The following is a 25929-nucleotide window of genomic DNA, read 5'->3' on the forward strand; positions in this document are numbered from 1 at the left end:
ATCTCTTTGCCAATCTGCATCATTTTAACAAGTGATGAGAGAATTTTTTTTATTATTTTTTTGAAAAGGCAAACACAACGTCTTCTAAAACTAGATTGTCACAAGTGACGCACTTATAACTTCCAAAGTTTTTTTAAAATTAATAGCAACTGTAAATTTTGCTGGAGTAACCAGTCGGGGGAGGGGGGAACCTTCAACTTTCACCACCAGCCACTGGTTCCTACAGTAAAATTCTCATGAGCAGCTCACATTTCTATTTTACACTCTCTCTCTCTCTCTCTCTCTCCCTCTCTTTATATAAGTGTTTTATTTGTAACCTATAACTTGGTCCTTAAGGCTATTGAGGTGTCAGCTGTCAAGTTGAGTTTGTTACACAAACTTTTTGTTTCAAAGTAATAGTAAAGCCAAATTATCTTCTTCTCAGATTCTTTCTCTAGAACACGAAACATGAACTTTCAGATACAAATACGCACTCACTGCACTTAGTCCCCCAAACTGCGTCATGCATGCTTGCACATCACTTTAGCCCTCTACATTTCACTGCTGAAAGCTGAAGGTGTCAATGAACTCCAACAGAAAACACCAGGGATTATGTGAAATCATCACCTCTGGGTTCCAGCAGCTCTCCATCTAGGCTGCAACTAAACTGGACATTTAAAGCAGCAACATTCCGTACTTTTCCGTGTAGAAGACTAGTTTTGTACTAAAAATAATGTTAAAAGGGGGGTAGTCTTATACATGGGGGCAATCTCCCCCCATTTTCTTAATTTTGAGTCCCCCAAAATAGGGGGAGTCTTATACATGGGGGCATGTTATACACAGAAAAATACGGTACATTCTTTAAACAGTCACGGCTTCCTCCAAATAATTTTGGGTGCTGCGGTTTGTTACAGGTGCTGCCATTATTCCCAGAGTGGTTTAACAGTCAATCCCTCTTTGCAGGGAACTCTGGGAATTGTAACTCTCTGAGGGGAATAAGGACTGACTGTCAACACTGCCCATGTGCAAGGAACACACAAGTTAACTTGCTACCTTTCAGGGACAGGATGTACTGCAATCGGTACCAGGATGTACTTTAACCACCTTAAAGGTAAAGGTAAAGGGACCTCTGACCATTAGGTCCAGTCGTGGCCGACTCTGGGGTTGTGGCGCTCATCTCGCTTTATTGGCCGAGGGAGCCAGCGTACAGCTTCCGGGTCATGTGGCCAGCATGACTAAGCCGCTTCTGGTGAACTAGAGCAGCGTACAGAAACGCTGTTTACCTTCCCGCCGGAGCGGTACCTATTTATCTACTTGCACTTTGATGTGCTTTTGAACTGCTAGGTTGGCAGGAGCAGGGTCCGAGCAACGGGAGCTCACCCCGTCGCAGGGATTCGAACCGCCGACCTTCTGACCGGCAAGTCCTAGGCTTTTTGTTTTAATCCAAAGCACCACCCGTCAGCAAAAATGTCTGGTGCTACTTTGCTTGACGAGGAAGTAGGCACAGACTTTTAAAACCAGCCACACACCACTGTGTTCCTATTTTGCAGACAACTTCTGCAGTCGCTCCCTGTATTCCTTTCCGGCTAACTGAAGGTAGCATTGACAGGAGAACATATGATCCATTGGCAGAGAGAATGTGCAATCCCCGAGGCATTTGCAGAAGATACTCTCCAGATGTAAAAGGATACAACGGCGCTGCGAAAGAGGCACACAAACGGCTTCTCATTTACCTGCATCAGCTGGCTACCTTCCCCCACAAGAGAACTGAGGCTGATTTAATATTAATAGGGTGCAGAGAGCATCCAAAATTCAGCTAGATCAGAATTCTATGAAAAAAAAGAGTACCAGGCAACTAAAGGTGCTTTCTATCTTGCAAACTGTTTGTCACTGTTCGGCTTTCTCTATCAGAGAAATATTTCAAAGAATTGGACGGGACTCTCTCTCACACACACACACACACACACGAGTTAGATGTCATTGCGCAGAGACTTTACCATGTCAGCCCCATCTACCTGGTCAACCTACAGAGAGTGTTAGCTGAGCCTAGACTGCAATTATACAGCCAATTTAAAGCACCAGAGACCTGATTGTAGCTTAATGTTTGCATTCCTACCCTCACACATTCTGACTTGTTCCAAAAGGAGGAGCTTGCCATTCACCAAAACGTATTTTGAAAACCACCGTTATATAGGAGGGGACAGGAAAAGGATCTAGGCTAGCAGAAAATGTTTGTGAAAGTTAATGATCTTTGCAGATGTAGAACAAAAATGACTCTCTTTAGAATAAATACCCTGCAGCTTTATTCTTTTTTTAAAGGAGGGGAATGTGGCTTTTCTAACCTGGCAACCTATGCTAGTCTGACACCAGAGTAACCGAGCAATTTTGTTATCCAAGCCACCGTAAAACAAGAAGAGATTTATTCTTCTGCCATGGAAGAAAACTTGGGTTTTCACAAAAGGTACTGAGCAAATTACGCTTCTCAACCAATTCGGTGAAAGAGGATTGCGACAGGATAGAATAGGATATAATTTTCACATTAATTCCTTAACTTTTCCTCTCAGCCACAGCGCAAGGCCTGCCACAATGAAATCTGCTGCTGTCAGTGCCTATAAATGTCTAAGAAGCATGGCTGGAAACCGGGTATTCATTTCTCACAAGAGCACACAGACCTAGGAATTCACCATTCTGCTAATTGTTTCAAAGCAACGCAAACAACTGCCAATGGCGAACAAGTCAAGCTGAGCAATGATCCAAAGAGGCCGAGAGAATTTGGTGGGCGGGGGAGGGGGGCTGTAAACTGAGATGATGCTTAGTGTGCACCAGGCCAAAGGAAGACAAAAGCTGCTAGGCCTCAAAATCCATTTACTGAATTAAATGGCCAGGAGGGGCTTCCTTTGAATAACAACTTTAATCTTCCAAGAATGGACTCCAACTACGTTTTAGCTAAACAACTGGTATTATGCAATAACAGCTGAAGCAAACTGGCAAGAGCTGCTGTAGCAGAGCAGCTACGGGTGAGAGAGCTTGGAGCTCCCGATTTAAGTAATCTCGGCCATAAGCCCACTAGGTGGCCTTACAGCGAGCTACTGATTCAGCCTCAGGCCCCACAGCTGCAATACAACGGATCTACTTAGTTTTACTTATTTCATTTTTAATCCTGTGGTGTCCCTGTGAGGACCTCAAGGAAGCACAGGCAGTTCTCACCTGCCCCGTTTTGTCCTCACTACCTGTCAATTCCTTGGCTGTTTAGCTTTCTAAAAATACAGAGTTAAAGAAACCTCCCAACTACTGTGTCATAATATGAGGGGAGCTAGATAGTAGATAGGTAGGTAGGTAGGTAGGTAGGTAGGTAGGTAGGTAGGTAGATGATAGATAGATAGATAGAAGATAGATATACAGATAGATATAGATACATACATATACATAACACATATTTATTTATACATACATACATACACACATACATATATATTTATACACACACACACACATATCTACATATACACACACATACCATTTTTAGCATTACAACAGTGAGACCTAAGGAGCATGGGAATAATGAGCTCCTTCCTCGTCTTCACCTTGCTTTCAGTGAGAAACTATGCAATCCTGGTTTAGCAGCAAACAATACTGTTACTATTCTATCTGAACCTGGTAAACAATGGTTTGCTAAAAACCATGGTAGATCTGCAATCCTGGGTGGCAAACCACAGTTGAACTTGGGCAGAACAGCGTACGATGGTTTGCTGCTAAAACTGGATTGGAATTCCCTAATCATGGAAAGTGATCAGCAAGTTCATAAGGTCAAGGCTTCCTCCCACAGATCAAACCTGTCACTTACTGTTCCATTCTAATGCATCTTTTCTTGGGTTATCCTTTAAACTGAAGGGGCAGAGAGCTTATCTTCAACTTCTAATGTAAAACGGCATTGATTCCCAAACAAACACACCAAATTTAATTGGATATCTATACTGTACAAAGAATTCCAAACAGGAGAATTAAAGCAAAGGCCTCCCCTCAGCTTATTATTCTAACTTTTACATTTTCCAGATCCTTGTTAGAGGAGTAAAGAGCTCTCTTGCCAGCTCACACTGAAGGTGTTATGTCCTCTCAATGTAAATGAGCATGTCACCTGCCCCACCTTTGATTACGAACCACATTGCACACAACTGAACCAAAAACACCCCAGGCGAGGGATGAATAAACCGCAGTGGAGAGTTGACAACAGTCTTAGAATTAATCACATCATTTTGACATTTGCACTGCACACATTTCTGATGCTAGACATCTCAGAACAAACTGCAGCCAAAAAGGAGAACCTGGATATTCTCCCCTTGCTTTGCTAAAACCATACATTCCAATTTCCCCTTTTCTTGTGAGATTAAATAAGAGCTCCGGGGGGGGAGGTGAGGGATGTTGAAATAGGAATTTGTATGGGTTTATTTTGCATCTTGGCAATGAAATAGTCAAACCAAAACACATTAAAAGGGAAAGTGCTAAAGGGGGGAGGCAGGGAAGAGAGATTCAATATAAGCTAGCACAATTCTCTCCCACCTAGTAAAAGCCAATTTGAGGCATAAATTTGTAATCAAAGCATCTAAGAAGTGTGTACTTAATGAAGTGTAAGACTATTCTCACTGAGCAGAAACTGTGTAGGGTTGAAACTATGCTAATGTCTGTGAGGGCATTGGCCTTTCAGGGATATTTCTGAAAACATCCAACCTTCTTACTTCCAAGAAACGAAATCTCACAGGCAGCACTGTCAGCTGCCTATGTTTTCCTTTGGAAAACTGGCATTTCCTAAAATTAACTAGGAAGATATGGGTAGGACCATGGTTTAGTGCTAAGTGCATGTGCAGGAAGGGGTCCAAAGTAAGGCCTGTAGTTCACACATTTTCGTCTCTTACGCAACCAGGAGAAGACCTTCAGTAGAATTTCCTTTGTTTCTCAGATTCTTGGTTTTTCATCATGTGCAAACTGGAGATTCTGGTTTAAAACCAAGAAGCCAAGTTGGCTTGTTTTTCTTAGCAGAGTTGCATTCCAATGAAAACAGAACTTCCAGGTAAAGCTTTGAATTTGCTTGAAGATAAAGAATTAAGCCACATTAGCAGTGCAATCCAAAGTGACCCTATGCGAGTCTATTCAAAAGTAAGTTCCCATGAGTTTGTGTGGTAATTACTGCCAGGTGAATGTATAAGATTGCTGCCCAAGTGATTTGCTGATTTTCCTTGATCAACTATTTCAGGTTCAACTACTTCTGAAAATTACTGGAAAATTGAAATATGTCAGCATTTTTGTTTTAATTTACTCAACATAGATTGAATATACTGGATCAGATCTCAAGCTACTTAAAGCAGTGCAATCCCCCCCCACACACACACACAAAAAAAAAAAGTTTCCCAGAACACCCACATCCTAGGCAGGCCATATTATACCAAAACTGCTGGGTTAAGTAGTAATGAAGAACATAATTCCACCTGGCTAATGAATGCCAAGGCACTAAAGTGACTGACTGGCAAACACTTCACTTATTTTGAATTTTATGGAAAGAATACGGCTGCACAGTCTTGACTGAAGTACCGTAACACTAATCACCTTTGTTTGCAATTGCATCCCCAGTCAGCCATTTTCTTTTACCTGGAACTTACGATTTCTGCCTCACCACACCAAACCCTTTCCCTCGGGTTAGGCTGACAAACGAGAAGCGTTGCCCAGCCCACTTCTGCAGTACAGCCAAACGAGTACAGATCATAATAAGCACACAGACCAGAACACTCTTATACAACTGAAGTTTGTCTTGCAGTGATCCTGGCAGAAGGTCCGCTTTAGTATCTTTGTTTCGCTTAAGAAGTAAACATCCTGCATACAGTATTTGCTTTCCACGCTTTGCCTACACAATTAAGTAGCAAGAAGTCTAGCACAGACTTCCCCAATCTGGTGAACTCCAGATATTTCAGGCAAAGACTCTCATCAGCCCTAGGCAGCATGGCGGTCATACAACACAACAGGGTGGCACCAGACTGGAGAAGGAACAGAGTGAGAAGCAAGATGCATGGCTCCATTTCACATAAGGTAAAGGTACCCCTGCCCGTACGGGCCAGTCTTGTCCGACTCTGGGGTTGTGTGCTCATCTCGCTCTAGAGGCCGTGAGCCGGTACCGGCCGAAGGCACTTCCGGGTCACGTGGCCAGCGTGACGAAGCTGCTCTGGCGAGCCGGCACCAGCGCAGCACACGGAAACGCCGTTTACCTTCCTGCTATAAAGTGGTCCCTATTTATCTACTTGCACTTAAGAGTGTTTTCGAACTCCTAGGTGGGCAGGAGCTGGGACCGAACGACGGGAGCTCACCCCGCCGCGGGGATTCGAACCGCCGACCATACGATCGGCAAGTCCTAGGCACCGAGGTTTTACCCACAGCGCCACCCGCGTCCCTCTACAGACCCCCAAAACAGACTACTTCTTGGTATCAGGAGCACAAGATTCCTCCTTGCCAGCTGACTCTTTGTAGACAATCCACCCAACCACTCCTGGCATTTCAGGCGGAAGAGAGGGCTGTGTGGTGTGCAAATTGTAATAAAATACCACTGCTGTGCAGACAAGTCACCAGGGTGCAGACCAGAAACTGTGGTCTGTGAAAGAAAGAGGAACTGAAATTGGCCAGACTGGGGGGCTGCATGTTCCATCAAAGCAATCCAGATGGATTCAAGCAGTCCAAAAACTACAGGGAGCTACAAAATAAACTGGGCTCTTATGACAACAGGCTAGCTCCCTGTTTTTGATTTTGTAGTATAATTGATGTCAACAATTCCTCTGCTTAATTGTATTATGCAGCTATCAGCATTTACAGTCGCCCTCAAAGAAAACGCTTCTGAAAACAAGTTGGGAATTTGCAATCGGGGGGGGGGGCAGTGGTGATGGTTTCTTCTTCATAGATCCTTTCCCTTTCTTGCCTTTCTTTCCCTTTCACTTCCCCTTTGGTGGCCACAAGATTAGCCATGCTCTTAGCAAAAGAAATTCTCTTAGACCAGGCATGGAGAACCTGCAGAACTGAAGACGTGGCTGGACTCCAACTCCTATCAGCCCCAGCCAACATGACCAAAAGGCAGGGATGATGGGAACTGTAGTCCTGTAACATCAGATGCCCTACAGGTCCTCACCCTGTCTTCGGCCACAGTTGCTTTTATGGTTTGCCATGCATTTACACCAGTCTGGAAACTAACCACCCAAATACCCATGCACCTCTTACCTGCGCTACATCTTGTCTGCACCCACTCTCATACACACACACAAAGGCTTGTGCACAACTGATGTGGCAGTTTGCACACACAACTCACACTGTGTTGAGACCCTGGAGAACATCTGCCAACTGGGATGGGCAACATTGGGCGCAACTGAGAGACCAATAGCTTAGACTTGGGCTGCACTCACATGTGGAGTTCATCGCATTAGAGCAGGGTTTCCTAAACTTGGGTCGCCAGCTGTTGTTGCACTACAACTCCCATCATCCCTAGCTAGCAGGACCAGCAGTCAGGGATGATGGGAATTGTAGTCCAAAAACAGCTGGAGACCCAAGTTTGGGAAACCCTGAGCTAGGTTGCGGAAGCGGCAAAGTGATTTTTTTCCCCAGGAATCCAACGGCACAGAAATGAGTGCTAAACTTGTTCTACGTTCTATTCCATTAGCTTTTCTGGAAGTGGCTTTTACATTGTGTGAAAGCTCAAATATAATGTGCAAAGCAACAGGGAAATGTCAGGGAAACTAAATAAACTGCCGTGTGAATGCTGCCTTAGCATAAGCCAACTTCGTAAGTCGATGAGCACAGCTAGGTGACAACTACCAGACATACCCATCTGTTAATGTTCCCCCAACACTGTGTGCTATTCACTGCAGAGAGCCGTTTAAAGATGAGTCCTCCTTGTTCCTCTCCTTTCGAGAAAAATGGATCTCTCTTCGGAATGCCCCTGGCTGGAAGAGAGAATGTGTATCTGTACTCTAGCAAGCAGAGCCAAGAAAAATCCTGGGATATTCTCCTCTCCCCGCCCGCAAGAGTTCGCCAAACATGGCCCTTCTAGCGGGGAAAATGTCTGCACTTAAAACATGTGTCAACAGAAGCTAAGGCACGCCGTCCTCAGCAGACCCTAATACTGCATGTTAAGTGGCCACCCAGCCAAAGCTTTCGCTGAACCTAGAAGTCACAGGCACTGCAAACCATCCGCCGCCACCAGAAGCACGCAGCTTTGAAGTTCCAAAAAGCAGGGAGAGCTCGGTGCTCGGATTCCGTCACATTCTGTTCTTTCAGTTCTAAAGCACACAAAGACCATTTGTTACTGCTCTTATGGAGATGGGGGGTGATGGAAATCCTAAATAGGCTGCTTTATCAATTTTTTATTTTTTTTTTGGGGGGGGGTTAGAAAACAAAAACAGCCACGGCTTGTTTCAAGCTCATCTCTGCCTGCTGGTTCACTCTAGTGATATCTCTTGTTGTTCACTCTTTCGATCTGGCCGCCTTCCTCAGTCAAACAGGAAATTTAAAAAGACAATTGAATTGCAGGTAAGGCTGGACATTGTCTGCTGCAAGCTGTGCTGTAACATGGGATCACTGCTGTGCCACAAGAGAGGGCATATTCTATTCTATTCTTTATACTGTACAGTGGTACCTCGGTTTACAGACGCTTCAGATTACAGACGCTTCAGGTTACAGACTCCGCTAACCCAGAAATAGAGCTTCGGGTTAAGAACTTTGCTTCAGGATGAAAACAGAAATCGTGCTCTGGAAGTGCGGCAGCAGCAGGAGGCCCCATTATCTAAAGTGATACTTCAGGTTAAGAACAGTTTCAGGTTAAGAACAGACCTCCGGAACTAATTAAGCTCTTAACAAGAGGTACCACTGTATTTATATTTATATTGCCCTTCACCTGAAGATCACGGGAAGGTTGCAAAAGGTTACATATTCAAGGTCCTTCATTTCAGCAGAGCAGGGGTGTTCCATATTGCCTATTCGCTTACACCCGTGGTGTATAACAAGGTGAGGTGACCGCCTCAGGTGGCAGGATCCACAGGGGCAGATCTGGCCTCCCAAGCAATGCACTGCCCACTGCTGCTGCCGCGGTGGCAGCAATGTGCTCTTAGGATGCTGGATCTGCCACTTCCACAGCAGCCCCTCTAATGCCATCTTTACAGCAGCATCTTGGCCAATAGGTCTCCTCCTACTTCTAGGGAGGAAATGCAGAGGTTGCCGTCTGGGGTCTCCTGGGCTCTGCACCCACCTTTCTCACCAATTCCACACACCCACCCCACTTCAATTGTTGGGTAAGGTTAACTGGATCCCCCTTTGTTCCCAAAGTAGATCTTTATTCCCCCATCCTTCTTCCTAATGTAGCTCTCCTCCCCCCCCGGGGGGGGGCACCATTCTGTGGTTCGCCTCAGGTGCCATAATGTCTCGGGACAGCCCCGCTCTAGAGAGTATCCTATAAACTGAAACTTGCACAATGAAAACTTTTCCGGAAAACCTACACCACTGCCTGCAGCAATGCGCAGTGTGTTGAAACTGAGGAAAAAAACAGAATGAGCCTGGCCTGAGGTTAAGCAGCTGAGAGAGATCATTAGAGAGATTCTTCCATGTTCCATTTTTAAAAAATTACAGAAGAAGTATGTGGGTTCAAAAGAGAACCTGAAATGCCTCTTCCCATCTTTGACCAGTGGGAAGAGTTACAGAGACACAGATGCCATCACTGTCATAGTGACAATGAGCCATTTTGAGAGTAAGAGATAAGGTACCGCTATGTGGAGCTCAGACCAGTTCCTTCAAACACTCCTCTTGTGCTCAATTTTGTCCCCCTACACGCCAGCTGAAAGAGGAGTGTGATAGGAAAAGAACAGCCCATGCATTACTGCTTCTGAGGCATTCGCTAAGGTTTGAGAGATCCTTTTATAAGCAACTCCATTATATTATTAGTTGCCTGCAGAGTCACTGTCTTCCTCCGCTTTAGGTGAGGAGGATGAGAACACAGATAAAGTTGTAACAATTCAGTAAGAGATTAAAAGAAAGAAGTCCTTACTCCTTGGCACAAACACACAAAATATAACATCAGAGTAAAAAAAAAAATTATCTTGCGTTCTGTTTTAAAATGGGAGGAGGCCTGCAAAGCTAACCACAGCAACAGAAAAAAGGAAAAGGGAGAACACCTGCATTTTACAGAACAAACAGAAGCCTGGTATTCCATATGCCTTTGATATGTTAACGTCTTTCAGATCTTCTCTCTCTCACTCACTCACACACACACACACACACACACACACACACCACACATATACACACAGAGAAATATTCCATACTTCATCTGGTGGCATCAGAGGCCACTGAGCATTCTTTCTCCACTCCACAGGGAGATTTCTCACCGCTGAAATCTACCAGTGGAGTGCATAAACCTTTGATGCAACGGGAAAATGATTCACTTACCATTTGTGAAGAGAGAGGGGAAGTACGCATGGAGTTGAGCATTTTGCACGCTCCAAGTGGATGATGGAAAGACACCGTAAGTGGCTAAGAGTTTATCACTCTGAGCCTCTGGTTAGTGATTGGGCAAGCAAAGGCAGATGTTCAGTTTAAATCACACATTTGGCAATCTGTTTTATAGGCTTGACTTTCCATCCATTTGCAACACAGTACCATTGAGAGATGAGACATGGGAATAAAATCTGGAACAAACCCATGGGCTGGGGAAGAGAGGCAGTGCAAGGTATAAAAGAAGCATGCTATATGGTCTGCAAATCTGCTTCTTAGGGCAATGGGTGAAATTCAACATCATCCTTTTACGAACATTTTGTCTGTGCAAGCATTGTTGCTTGCCACCTCTCCTCCCCTATGCGCTCTTCTCACACCACCCAGAGCCAATTATGGGGGGGGGCACAGGGAGAGGAGGAGAAAGCACCATTGCGCAAGCGGAGGTCCTTGCAGAGGGTTCCCACTTACGGGGCTCGTTAGTTGAATCCTGCCCACTATTCCTGTGCTCCAGCCTCAACCCTCACACCCATTGTCAAGGGGAACCAGGGAGGATTAAATACAGAACACAAAGCAAAATCTGCCTCAAAATCAGAGAGCCAAACTGGAAAAAGACCATAAGGCCTGGCTTTATCACCAGGTGGATCCCAACCCGGGTGCAATGATTCTAGGATCATAAATGTTCTGGATCTCTCCTGTGGTTCAAGGTTGGCTTCGTCCAACTCTCACAACCCACATGGCAGCTGTACTTTTAAAAATCAGCCAGGGTCAATCTTCTTAAATGTTGAAAAAACTGCTTTGGGGAGGGAGGAAGCAGCCCAGAGACCCACGTGTTCAGAAGCATCTGCTACTAACAGCTAGAACAAAAGTTCAATCTATGGGCCTGGCCAAAAGCCAGGCAGTGAACTTCCACAAGAGGCCCACAGCTAATAGCTATCCACCTCTGGATACACTCTGCAGTAGTCCAGGTAAGTTTCTTGACAGGTTGTGAATATTCATTTTAATTACCATGATCCTTCACCCATCTGAACAGTTTAATATTAAAAGATACAGTGAATGGGTTGCAGTGAATACGAAGCAACAGCAGCTGTTAAGAAGAGACTAAAGAATAGCAGACTATGCTCTGAAGTCTAACAATGCAGTCCCCCTACTAAAGCCAAGCATGTTTTGGCCTGATCAGTGCCTGAATGGACCATCCAGAGCCCCACATGACATTCTGTGATGAAAGAAAGGCAGAATATAAAACAAAACACCGAACTAAGTAAATGGAGCAGTAAAATCTGGGGAGGTATTTTTTCCCTGGCAGATATGTTAAAGCATCACTGCTAGGAGGTGTCAGGAGAAACAGGCAAGTTGAAAACTCTGAACACCCACATCCCCCATCATGTCATACTGCGAGGAAAAACAAGCCACTTCACTCCCTTCTATGTCCCACACATCTTTCGCACTAATGCACTGGTTCATCCAAGAAAATCACCCATGAACCGGCTTCAACCTCCTTCCACCTCTGTTTATATATCAAAGGGTGAATCAGGTGGCAAGATCATCTGAAAAGGACAGCTTTTCTTGACTCATCCTGGGATAAAAAAGATAAAGTGATTGTGTTAATAACACAAGCAAATATCATGACCCACAAATGACTCTGTATGGGAAGCAGTGATGCAACTAACATATGGAACGCCTCACTGGGAGTTGTTAGCTCAGGTTAACAAACCTGGAGTAAAGCTTGATAGTTGACTCTTCAACAGATTCAGCCTCCCTACTCCAAAATATCTACCTCATTCCCAGTGCTCAGACTTGAAAGCACTGAAATAAACCCAATATCCCACCTGCAACATTTGGAAATACGCTTTACCTAAGTAAACAAAATACTTCGCTGCTGCAGTTTTACTGTTATCTTATATGCTCATTGTACTTTATGTCTTTATTTTTAAATTGCCATGGGATAATTTTTTATGATGAACAATATAGATATTCCATACTCCACACTCCAGTCATGTTATACTCCAGCATGAACCAACTGTCCTAAGTTACTACTTGTGTATTTCAGGGCCTTTAACCTTGGAGCAGTTGAAGAGCAGAGGTTTTCTACAGTCTTCCTATAATACTTTCAAGACAGGGAGGGTTCTAATGTGCCTTAGCAGTTATGGACACACCAGGTCATGGGTAGGCAAACGAAGGCTCAGGGGCCAGATCTGGCCCTATAGCCTTCTAAATCTGGCCCGCAGACAGTCTGGGAATCAGCATGTTTTTACGTGAGTAGAATGTGTCCTTTTACTTAAAATGCATCTCTGGGTTATTTGTGGGGCACAGAAATTCATTCATTTCCCCCCAAAAAAAAAAAAATAGTTCGGGGCCCCACAAGGTCTGAGGGACAGTAGACCAGCCCTCTGCTGAAAAAGTTTGCTGACCCCTGCACAAGGTCAAGTAAACCTTTGAGAGGAATTATGTTAATGAAGCTATGAATTAACATGATAATAAGTATGGGGGAAGAGGAGAAAAACCATGAACTCATCATCATTACCCAAGTACCAGGCAATTCAAACACTTGCTAAGAATTGTGAGAGGAATGGATGAGTTCATCTCAGCAATTATGATCACAGTCCCTCTATTTTGCATTAGATGAGAAATAAATTAAGGTAAAACAGCTAATAGACTATGTTTCTAGACATATCTACAGGCCCAATATACCGCAGAGGAGGCAGTGTCTTATATTCTACTTTAATATTTAAAGTGTCAAAGAGTTAACCAATGCATTCTGTGTCTACCCCACAAGAGTTGGGCACCCTCCTCACCCAACAACAAATTTTTGTGGGTGTAAGCAACAAACCCTTCTTTATATTACCCCAGGGGTGGAGAACCTGTGAACCCTGCAGTTGTTGCTAGGATTCCCATCACAGTCCCAACCAGTATAGTATTTACCATTTTAAGACAGCTTCAAACTAGTATTTTATACATGTCCATTCTAGGTCATCGTCTATCCTCCTTTGGGGAGGATAGGATACCTACATCAAACAAAAAAATAATTCTATATTTTTTTGTGTTAAGCATGTGCTCCTTCAGATCATCTAGAAAGGATGCCAACCTGCTTCCATGGAACCAACAACTGGCATGCTCCAATATGTTTATTTAAGTATTCAGAGAGAGAAATTTCTTTCCCTAGCATGTAGAAAATACATGCCCATCTACCTGCAAATCTGCTTGAAAAGACAAACAAATTTATTATAGTATTAACTTCCATGGACTAGAGTGCACTTCAGCAAAACATGAGGCAATTCTTAAATTCCCTGTGTCTGATGGTACAAAAAAAAAGCATATGCCACAGTAAAATTGTCTTGATTTGTTGTGGCAAACAAAACTAACTCTGAAAGTTGTTTCAAATTGACATTTCCACCCCAGCCCCAGCAATCATACAGCTCTAGTTCCCAAAACTGTGACAATAAGTATGCCTGGCAATTGGAAAAAGTTGTTAAGACTCATTCCAATGATGAGCATATTTTATTTTATTTTTAAATCTACTTTGCAACTAAATGGGTACATCTTGGACAAAATGCTCCTGTAATAAGACACAAATCAGGCACACACACTCACAAGCAGCTGGTACACAGAGTGCAAAGTTAAGACCAGGAGCTGTTCATCAGATACTCTTAATGAGTATGAAATCTGAATTAAGATCAAATGCATATTCAAATTTACTACTTAAATCTTTTCAGGAAATTATAATCATCCATGGGTCTCACTTCTGTGCCATGAAGCCTTGTTTGCAAAATGCGAGGAGGAGCTTTATGGGAAAAACAAACTTGATATAAGGTTTCTTTTATTAAAGAAAAAAAAATAGACTAAATGCAGCTCTCTCCGGAGAGGTACTGGAAAAATACTAGCCCCTCCTCCAGTTAATTAGCCTTCCAGGCTGACTGCCAGTAGAAACCTCCTGTCTTTTCTCACTGACATAGCTTGCAGAATAGGGAAAAGAAGAAAAAAGGCAGCAAGGGCCTACAGTCTAGAAATGAGAACCTTTATGCCCCTTTTCTCTTTTTGCTCATCTCAGTAGATAACTGAAGAAAAAAAGCCTCTCCCCTAATTAACGAGCATGTCTCCCTCCCCACTGATGGTGGCGGTGCAACCGGGAGGGCAAAGCATCCCCACAAAGATTATGCATCAGAATTCGCTGCAGCCCAAGGCCTGTGAATTGCTATACAATCCAGGCCACGGAACAGAACCGCTGGGTGTGTCTGGATAAAATCTATCTGTTATCATTAAAAATATGAAAAACACCTCAGAGCTGTCTAACGAATGATTTGAACCAAGAAACCTCGTTCTCCCCCCCCCCCGCACAGACTAACACCTTCCGCGTGAAATACGTGAGTGTGGGGAGGGGGGGGTTTCCGCCACACCGACAGGTGTGTATGAAAAGCAACAGAAAGCATGGAGGTGCCGCGCGGTTCAGGAAGTGAAACGCAAAGTCTTTGGCAGCCTGAGCCGACTCTCGTGTAGCAGGTGTGGCACAAACAGGGCTCAGCTGGGGAATCAGTTTTCAGCACCACAACAGACTCCCAGAATACAAAGCAATTAATAAAAGCCCATAGTGTCGTTCTCCTCCCTCCTCACTGACCCAACATCGCATGCTCAGATGGAAGGTGCAGCCTACTTGACTCCCCGTCAGGCTTGAGGCCTGGCTTAGTTCATTTTCGGCGTCACCTACTGGACGCTGGCCCTTGCTCTATGTAAGCAGCAAACCTTTTTTAGAAAGACACATTTCCCACACGTTTTCTGACACAGGTTTGCACCGGTGCAAGGGGCCGCTTCTGTAGTCCTCCGTCTCCTGCCATCAGTGGCAAGATGTTGCCAGGAGATAGGAGCACTTACCAAGACAATGGGATGCGGTCTCCCCACATGCCAGCGCTGAATAATATATTTTTGCTATAACGTGCTGCACAGGGATCAGAGGGCAAAGTCTGAAAAGGTAGCAGTTCTAATCTCATAAATTGCCTGAAGGCCAATCCGCCCCCTTACGTTTTCTGGGCATCTGTCAGTCTTGTTTGCTGCTCAGGGATCTCTTTCCTACCTTACTTGTACGATCCACAACTATGAAAAACTTCCAGGGTCCCCTTTGCAAGGTGTGGAAACATAATATGCAAATCTGAACTTTAATAGCAATTAACTAAAGGGAAGGTGAGAATTCATTACAAAAGGAAAAGCACTGAAACCAACCACAATTTCTCTTCCTATTCACCATAGCTGTAAAAGTTTGCAGACAACAGCAAAGAGGCCGTAACAACCAGATCATATCAAGATTAAACTATTTTAGACTAAGACAGCAATGCTGTCCTTACTTAGCTGGGAATAAGGCCCACTGAACTCAACAGGACTTACTTATGAATAGTCCACCTACTTATGAATAGTCCAATACCATAAATAGATACAACATTTTATATCCTAGATTTTTAAAGCTGAATGCTAAGATATCAAATTTCATCAACTAGTAGTTAATTTATTAAACAGAGATCTAGAAAATACTAGTTAAGCATGAAGAGGAAAGGAAAGAAATGCAAAAGTTTCTTTGGTACAACTCAAAACACTGCCTCTTAATAAGGTAACTCCAAGCCAGAAAAAAACATTGTTAAGAATAATTAAAAGATTCAAGAGTTAGAAAAATGTACTGAAAAATGTACCATCTTAAATTATTCATGCTGCATTCCCATGCACAATGTTGAGTAAGTATGCACAGGAACAGTTTTTACAACATAACTAGCAACATCTGTCTTGCATCCTCTTTCCTCTATCTTTATGCTGACGTACATAGTACACTAGCCTATTGACCATATGGCATCAAACATTTGATGACCCAACAAAGGCACATCCCATATAACATTTGACACTTCTTGTAGCAGTTCTGCCATCTAGTGCCAACAGTATCACCACGATTTGGCGTGCACATCATATTAAACCATAATTTAAAATGAATTATGACTTAAATGCTTCTCCGCCGTTCCTGCTGTTGCACTGCAGATGAAACAAGCCAGAGTCTACTTTCCCATGCTCCTTGAAGCTGAGCTCATGGTTTGTTTCTCTCCACACAAACTACAAACTATAGCCTAGGTCTGTCCTGAGTTTCCATGGTTTGTTGGGAGAAAAAACAAGCCATGGGTCAACGTTTGGATATAATGACAACTAGACCATGGCTTGTTTTCTGACAGCAGGAGCGTGGGAAATTGTGTCTTCCTCTCAGAGAGCACGCGTTGCGGTCAGATCATCAAGGCTGACTTCACAGCTGTTGTGGGTGGGAGCGACTAGATAGCCACAACAACCCAATTGGTGGTCCCTCGGTTGCTGGGGTAATTCTGGCTAATGGGAGCATTCCATGCATTAACCGAGGGGCCTTTTATATACCGCTGCACGTTGCGTTGAGCTTCCTCTTTTGGCCTGGTGCACCAGATCACCCACCCACCCTCCCTATATTTAGGGTTCATTATGAGCTTGCTATGGGGTACGGAAAAGGAGCATACAGGGTATGGATGACTGACTCTAAGTTCTGTTGCTTTCGTTTCTCTCTCTGTCGGAGACACTGACGCAGAACAGTCATGTCTTTCTTTGTTCTGATCAATGCTGAATAAAAGCTTGTAAATGATGCTCTTCTGAGTGCGACTTTTGGCTGTGCATTATCTGCTGATAAGAGCGTGCACGAGCCCTGGAATGTGGCAAGGAAACTCGTGTCCCTAATCGCTCATACTGCGGGACCACGGGAGATTGATGGACGTCCGGCAGACGGCTTGGGGCCATGATGGACTTTATCTCCCTGGCAGTATCCCAACAGGGTCGTCTGTTCTTGGGACAGGGGCCCGGTAGGAATTTTCCCATTTGGCTGATTGGCTGGTGCCACTTCGGTTTCGCCTGCCGCATAGCAAATCGCCACAACTTTGTAAGGTTTGGCAGTTAGGCATTGGTTCTATGGTGGCGGAGGGGATGTGGATAGGCTGTGCCTGCCCCTCCAATGCTAGGGTAGTCCGTTAAAGGAATCCAGGGGCTCGCCTTGCTTTTGTCCAATCCCATTCCAAGGGTTAGGGCCATGCCAGAGCCCCTGGGAGCATCTGGGGTGAGCTTGAGTCTGAACCTGGTCCAATGCTCTCCCAGGATGTTTTCCCTTATTGACATCTGCTGGAGTCCAGGCGTCAGTGCTGCCCTGCTAAGGTCAGGTGCAACTAGTCAGGAACTGATGCCTAAGCAAACCACTCATGATCTGTAATCAATAAAGTTGTGGTCAAAATTATGCCAATAGCCTTAAACTAAATTCCGTGTCAATTGTGTCTTTATTTATTGAGGGAGGTCTTGGGATCTTAACACGCAAGAACTTTAACGAAGCAAACAGTGCCTCCCACACTGTCAACCTTTAATAGCACCTAAGATCTACCAGCTGAGGAAGGTCTGCTTATGCTACTCTTGCACATGTAAGTATTTCTGCACAGAGTGATTCACTACCGCAAGTGTGAGGAATCTTTGGCCCTCCAGATGTTGCTGAACTACAACTCCCATCATCCCTTGCCATGGACCATGCTTGCAGGGGCTGATGGGAGCTCAGCAAATCTGGAGGTCCAACACATGGTACAAATCACCACTAGCATGAGGGTAATAATAATAATAATAATAATAATAATAATAATAATAATTTATTATTTATATCCCGCCCATCTGGCTGAGTTTCCCCAGCCACTCTGGGTGGCTCCCAATCAAGTATTAAAAACAATACAGCATTAAATATTAAAAACTTCCCTAAACAGGGCTGCCTTCAGATGTCTTCTAAAAGTCAGATAGTTGTTTATTTCCTTGACATCTGATGGGAGGGCGTTCCACAGGGCGGGCACCACCACCAAGAAGGCCCTCTGTCTGGTTCCCTGTAACCTCACTTCTCACAATGAGGGAACCGCCAGAAGACCTTCAGCGCTGGATCTCAGTGGCTGGACCTCAGGGCTGAACGATGGGGGTGAAGACGCTCCTTCAGGTATACAGGACCGAGGCCGTTTAGGGCTTTAAAGGTCAGCACCAACACTTTGAATTGTGCTCGGAAACGTACTGGGAGCCAATGCAGATCTCTCAGGACTGGTGTTATGTGGTCCCGGCGGCCACTCCCAGTCACCAGTCTAGCTGCCGCATTCTGGATTAATAATCACCACCTTGACGCCTTCTTAAATCCATACCCCCACCTTTCTACCTAACACATATACCAAAAGTGAGGCCATTTTATCATTTAAAACTTTAAATACACCTCTCCCGAAACTGTGGATTCACATCAAGTTCACAAAGCAGCTTCTGTCCACAGAGTATTGAGATGTAATTAGTCTGGTGAGATGATTTAAGTTGGTATTAATCATACAACTGGAATAAAACCAATATTAATTCAGCATACAGGGCACTCAAATCAGGTCAAATACCCAGAGGGGAGAAAAAGTGGAAATATTAACCCTACAGATGTCATAACGATCTGCCACTTAATTAACAAGTAACTAATTATTAACGTCTTCACTCAGGCTCTCTCCATTCTCCATTGCACCCTGGAAGCCTCTGAAAAGAAAAGCAGTTCTGTAACAGAAAAAAAAGATAAATCTCTCTCAGTGCACCATCTATCTGGCCAAAAAAAAAGGGGGGCGGAATCAAGTTTGAAGAGGCTTTGCTTGCTGGACATGAGAAAATTCATTCCTAGGGACAACATGTGCATCTCCACACATAAAGAGTCCTCTGTGGACCACTTATCAAGCACTACCATCAAAGCTATTTACGTGGCCCATTGGCCATGCTTGTTAACATCTGAATGGAGCCAGTCATCCTGTGGTGTCATTCAAAGTAAGTTCAGCCATTTTGAGTAGCTACTGGATTTGTTGCATTTTGAGTAGCTGTTGTCCGATTCTGCAGTTGCCTCCCTTACCATCACCACCGCCAACACTGTGGCTTTAACTACGACCCACTTAAGACGAAGGTGAATCTCTTATTCTTCTTGCCATAGATCGACCTATAATGCCACCCACTGAAGGCTTATTAAAAAACTTAAACCACCTTAGGAACATTGTTCTGAGATAGTAACTCCTGCTTACATTCCAGGGCTCCTTCTCCCTTGACAGTTTCGCATTCAGGTACATACATCCCAAACGACAAATACAAAGATCTCTCCTTGAATCAGCTGTGAATCATGTACGGACACTTAAATCACAGCTTTAATCTGGAGGAGGGGTGGAAATGTTGCTTTGAAATGAACCCCAGGCAAGGCAGCAATCGGGAAAGTGATGCTCTGGTCTGCTGCTTGTGCAAGGGTAAAAAATAAGCACACAAGTCCTACTCCTGTATCCCCCTCAAAGTGGAAAAATGTCATGAGAAGCAGTCCTCAACCGCACTCTCTAATTTGGAGCACACACACCCCACTGTTGTTTTTTAATTTTAGTATTATGACTAGTAAATGTTGTATCATCTGTGGAATTATTTTGATGGTTACTAACTTCTTACAAAGGTCCATATAGTTAAAGCTATGGTTTACCCAGTAGTGATGTATGGAAGTGAGAGCTGGACCATAAAGAAGTCTGATCGCCGAAGAATTGATGCTTTTGAATTATGGTGCTGGAGGAGACTCTAGAGAGTCCCATGGACTGCAAGAAGATCAAACCTCTCCATTCTGAAGGAAATCAGCCCTGAGTTCTCACTGGAAGGACAGGTCCTGAAGCTGAGGCTCCAATACTTTGGCCACCTCATGAGAAGAGACGACTCCCTGGAAAAGACCCTGATGCTGGGAAAGATGGAGGGCACAAGGAGACGGGGACGACAGAGGATGAGATGGTTGGACAGTGTTCTCGAAGCTACCAGCATGAGTTTGACCAAACTGCGGGAGGCAGTGGAAGACAAGAGTGCCTGGTGTGCTCTGGTCCATGGGGTCACAAAGAGTTGGACACGACTCAACAACAACTAACTTCTTACCTAAATGTCTGTCAGGAGCAGTTGATTAGAGCATGGCATTGATAACGGCAATGTTGCAGGTTCGATGCCCATAAGGTACAGCTGCATGTTCTTGCATTTGCAGGGGGTTGGACTAGATGATCCTTAGGGTCCCTTCCAACTGTACATTTCTATGATTCTATCAGGCCTACCTAGTGAGCACAGCAACTCGTCTCGGTAGATCTGGCCCCTAGGAGGAAGCAAACCCATCTAGCAGCCCTACTGGGAAAGGGAGAGAAACACCAGCTGTGGCATGTTGACGCTCCTTTTTCTGTGCATGGCTGTTGCTACTGTAGATAAAGGGCTGGAGTTTCTTCCTGTAGATGCTTGTGGGCAGCAGTTCATGGTGTGGGGGGAGGCTGGGTGGATTAGATGGGAAGGGGGAAATGTTGGGTTACTCAAATGCCACAGAGGTCTATTGGCTCAGAGTGGGGTCTTCTTTGTGTGAGAGGCAGAAGAGGGAGGAAGAGGGCTATGGCAAGTGAAAAACAGGGTGGGAACTGTTGCTAAGACCACTGGTTATTTAATCTATTTGAATATCTTGGAATTGTAGAATTAGAAGGCACAACACCGTCTGGTCCAACGACCTGCAATGCAGGAATATTTTGCCCAATGTAGGGCTCAAAAAAGCTGTGATTGAGAGTCTCGTGCTCTACCAACTGAGCTATCCCAGCTGTCTTGTTTGTTTTTACCTAGGTATTTGGTTAAATTGGAAATGCAATTTTTTGTTACTGCAGTTTCGCTTGCTTACCTTATGACTGAATTTTTGAGCTGTTGCTTACAGGGCTTGCTAATACGATTATTGCAATTTCTGTATTATTTTTCTTTGCTTATTTGTATTACTTTATTCTCCGCTCTGAGACTGAAAACATTCAGTGAAGAGCAGAATATAAATTCTGTTAAGTAATAATACTTATTATTGTAAGTATTTATAATACTTAAATAAGTATTATTTAAATAAGTAAATACCTACTTATTTAAATAATACTTTAGCAGTATTATTTAATACTGCAAATAAGTATTTATTTACAGCAAATATTTATTTACTGTAAATAAATACTCTGCAGTATTTCTGTACAGCAAATAAAGTATTTTTATTTTATTTTATTTTTTGCAACGTGTGCTGGTGGTACCTTAGGCTGTAGCATGGGCAGTAAATCAAAATGACAACCATCAGAAAGCTACCTCCTCCCCATCAAGAGCAATTTTCCAAGGTTAAAGTTTAAGAAAAATATCTCATAGGGCAAAACAAATTCATACAAAGCATGCAAGAGGGGGCAGGAGACAAGCTAAAGGACAGAGGAGTGAGAAGGCAATGTACATTCCAGCAGACTATTTAAGGGGGAAAGGGCACCTGGAAATTGAGCAGAGCTTGCCCAGCAGCAGAGTAGCCAACACATAGTTGGTCTACCTATACACAGTAGCCTCAAAAAGAGTATGGTGAATCAAAAAATCCCTTGTTCCCCCAGGTGAGAGCTGAGAGGCAAGGGTTAAAATCCACCTCTGATGGAGGGCTTGGGGGGGGGTTCCTCTCTCTTTCCGTCTCTTTCTCTTTTTTGTTGTTTATTATTCTTATTTAGTGTTTTTTAATTGGATTCTATGCTGAAAAAATTCAATTTAAAACAAAAATAAAAAAGGAAATCCTTTGTTCACTACATTGGGATGACACCGGCCTATGTTCAGGGATGTTGTAAGGAACCCCTTTTGAACACTTGAAAGCACAGCGGACACTCGGTTATCATTGCGCTTACTTATTATTCTGCAGCAGAACTGTAAACGCACTTGAAACTAAAGTGCGCTCAGGAGGGCTGTTCTCCCAGGACAGCTGATTCCTCTCTTGCAGCATATGACTAGATATTCAGTTGTCCCTCCAAAGCCAGTTCCATCTGGCTGTGGTTTCCTCGGACAACATAATTAGTAAGGAATACTGCAGCTGGTTACAAATGCAGCTGTCAGGAAGAAGAATCCGGCCGCGTTACCCGGTGCCAAACTTTGCAGAGCCAGCACTGTCCAGGCTGACATTGAGACCAAGCATGCCAGAACAGAAGTTTAGGCTTTTACTAAGCAATATTTCAACTGTGGCATAATATTAGTGGTATTTGGTAGGGAAGCTACTCATTCAGCAGCTGGCCATACGAAGGGGGTTTTGTGAACAAGAAGTTGGGGGAACCAAGTTCCCTTGACTTTTAAAAATTAATTATTGATTCATTATTGAGGGAGGACATTAAGTTCATAGCGTGCTATAATCTCAGGGAAAATATTATGAAGATGATATATAGATGGCACCTTACTCCAACAAGATTGGCAAAAATGTATAAAAATAGATCACCTATCTGCTGGAAAAAGAGATGGGATCTTATTTGCATATGTGGTGGAACTGCACAGTTATCCGAGACTTCTGGAACAATATTTATGATGAAAAGATATTTTTGAACTTAATTTTAAAAAAAGACCAGAAACCCTCCTTCTAGGCATACTGCCAATAGAAATAGGAAAAAATATAAAAACATTGTTCATGTATGCAAAATATTAGTGGAAAGAAATTGGAAAAATGAAGCAATACCTACAATAGCAGAGTAGCAAGCCCTAATGATAAAATATCTACAGCTAGCAAAGATGACAGGGAGAGTAAGAGATCAATAGAAACAGAATGTATATAAAGAATGAAGAATATTTAAAGAATATCTAAACAATTATTGTAAGAATAAGAATCTCCTGGCAGAACTATAGTGATTCTTGTAAATAAAAGGTGGAAATGATATTATGTTTGGACGTATGAAAATAATTAAGTTTATTTGAGACTGTGCATTATAAAGGAAAGAATAGATATAGTAAATGAAAATATTTGGAAGTCTTTTATAGCTAATTCACAGTAATGTTTTTGTTCTTTTTTGTGAGTTTGTAAATATGATATAGTATTTACATATATGAAATGTATAGTGTATTTTTTTGCTTTTTATCTCTTTTTTCTCTTTTATTTTCTTTCTTCTTTATTTTCTCACTTTGTGTCTGCATTAAATGTTGTTGCATTTTGATATTTTTTAATTCAAATTAATAAAGATTTAATAATAATAATAATAATAATAATAATAATAATAATAATAATAATAATAATTTTTGTTGGGTGGCGTGGCTGGAATAGGTATGTACCCAATGCCTGAGCCAAAATCTACCTATAATCTGTAATCAATAAAATTGTGTCCATTTCTAATCCAGATTGTTGTCTGCTTGATTTTATTAATCATATCTTACATTTAGCCACTGCCCGAGGGGGGGGCACTGTGACTGGGCCCACAATAAACAAACTTTGTGGTGAGTTCCTCTACCTTCTCCTTCTCAGGTTCAGTCCCCATCATCTCCACATAGGCAGGGTTCGAAATCCCCCACATGCCAGGCAAGTTTTGTGACTGGCGCGGGTTTAATTGGGACCACGTGGAGATCTCTGGATGCCAGTTTGGTGATTGACATCTCCATCTGGCTGGCCCCTCCAACTTTCTTTTGCAGGTAAGAAAGAGCTTATTTGGGACACGGGTGGCACTGTGGGTTAAACCACAGAGCCTAGGGCTTGCCAATCAGAAGGTCAGCGGTTCGAATCCCCCCGCAACGGGGTGAGCTCCCGTTGTTCGGTCCCTGCTCCTGCCAACCTAGCAGTTTGAAAGCACGTCAAATTGCAAGTAGTTAAATAGGTACCACTCCGGCGGGAAGGTAAACGGCGTTTCCGTGCGCTGCTCTGGTTCTCCAGAAGCGGCTTAGTCATGCTGGCCACATGACCTGGAAGCTGTATGCTGGCTCCCTCGGCCAGTAAAGCGAGATGAGTGCCGCAATCCCAGAGTCGGTCACGACTGGACCTAATAGTCAGGGGTCCCTTTACCTAAGAGCTTATTTATTGCATTTCTATCCCACCTTTTTCTCCAAAGAGTACAGGATTCACCCTGCTCCTCAGTTAATCCCTACAAGAACCCTGTGAGGTGGGTTAAGAGGCTGCGACTGGCCCAAGGTCACCCAGTGAGCTTCATGTCCAAGTGAGGATTTGAACCCTGATCTCCCAGGTCCTAGTCTGACACTCTAACCCCTACACCACACTGGTTTCCTAGAGTACTTCTGCTATGGGGCGGTTATATAAATTAAGTAGATAAAAAAAATACGGGAAAAGCAAATTGTGACTGACAGGAGGATCTGAAATATTTCCCCATGCGCTCAAATTTGTTTAATTCTGGATTGCTTGGTGTTTTGATTTGTTGTAAACCGCTTTGAGATTATTATTTTTAATATAAAGTGGTATTGAAATGAAATAAATAAAATAAAAATAAATTCCACTGCCAAAAAAAAAAAAAAAAGGCATCTAAGCATTCTATTGTGGTGACCGTAACCTAGGTTTAAGTAACATTTTGCAATTATGGTAGCTAATATATCTGAGTTTCTAACGCTACATGGATGTGAGGGAGTCCCAGTATAAACAGTATAATTCACTGTTTCCCAAACTTGGGTCTCCAGCTGTTGTTGGACTACAACTCCCATCATCCCTAGGTAGCAGGACAAGTACTCAGGGGTGATGGGAACTGCAGTCCAAAAAACATCTGGAGACCCAAGTTTGGGAAACACTGGCAAATGATTCAGAGCTGGGTGGATCACTGGATCTGATGCAACTTCCTATCTTCTTCATGAGACATTTGCTCCCATCTTAAAAAGAAAAAAGATGGTGTTACATCACAATTTCAGGTAAATCTTTATGCAGGACTGCAGAGGAAGGGGAAATCAAGAGTTCAAAAATGCCCTGCCTTTGAGAAAGAGGAAGAAAGGCTGGAGCAGATTTATAGGCAAAATTATGAACTATGAGCATATTTCTGTTTCCTTTACCCATCTAATCCAGACTACCAACCCCACATACAGTGGTACCTCAGGTTACATACGCTTCAGGTTACATACGCTTCAGGTTACAGACTCTGCTAACCCAGAAATAGTACCTCGGGTTAAGAACTTTGCTTCAGGATGAGAACAGAAATCACATGGCGGTGGCACGGCGGCAGCGGGAGGCCCCATTAACTAAAGTGGTGCTTCAGGTTAAGAACAGTTTCAAGTTAAGAACGGACCTCCAGAAAGAACAGTTTCAAGTTAAGAACGGACCTCCGGAACGAATTAAGTATGTAACCAGAGGTACCACTGTACATGTATTTTTCAAAACAGAGATAGCTGTAGTAGCAACAGGACCTATATCACCACCATGCAACGTGCTTGGAATCAAGACTACCTGCTCATCTGATCAACAGTCAAAAACTAGACTTGTACCTGCCCAGTCTCTCACAACCATATTATCCTCCTTAGCACTTTCCTATAGCTGGAGTAATTTAGCAGTACTTTGGCAGCTGCATCTACAGCTCTCTCTCCCATTCATGGCCCTGACTCTCACTGGAAGAGGGGAAAGCAACAGCCTGGGGCAGAGGTTTCCAACCTTTTTGAGTTCACGGCTCCCTTGAC

At 43.5% G+C, this 25929-nt stretch overlaps 1 protein-coding gene across 5 annotated transcripts in view; it reads right to left on the reverse strand.

The window, feature by feature from the left end:
* The window catches only part of STK39 (serine/threonine kinase 39), a 113889-nt gene that overhangs the window by 72468 nt on the left and 15492 nt on the right, over positions 1–25929 (reverse strand). The window contains exon 1 of one of the 5 annotated variants that reach the window (XM_082236827.1): positions 15095–15116. The exons of 3 other annotated variants lie outside the window; for them this stretch is intronic. In XM_082236827.1, coding sequence (XP_082092953.1) covers positions 15095–15101 — 7 coding nt within the window. In that variant the 5' untranslated portion in view covers positions 15102–15116. Of the gene's footprint in view, positions 1–3496; positions 3549–15094; positions 15117–25929 lie in introns of those variants that run through there. One more of the 5 variants, XM_082236826.1, reaches the window with a different exon arrangement.

This window comes from Podarcis vaucheri (assembly GCF_965113315.1).
Source record: "Podarcis vaucheri genome assembly, chromosome: 1".
Classification (NCBI taxonomy): domain Eukaryota; kingdom Metazoa; phylum Chordata; class Lepidosauria; order Squamata; family Lacertidae; genus Podarcis; species Podarcis vaucheri.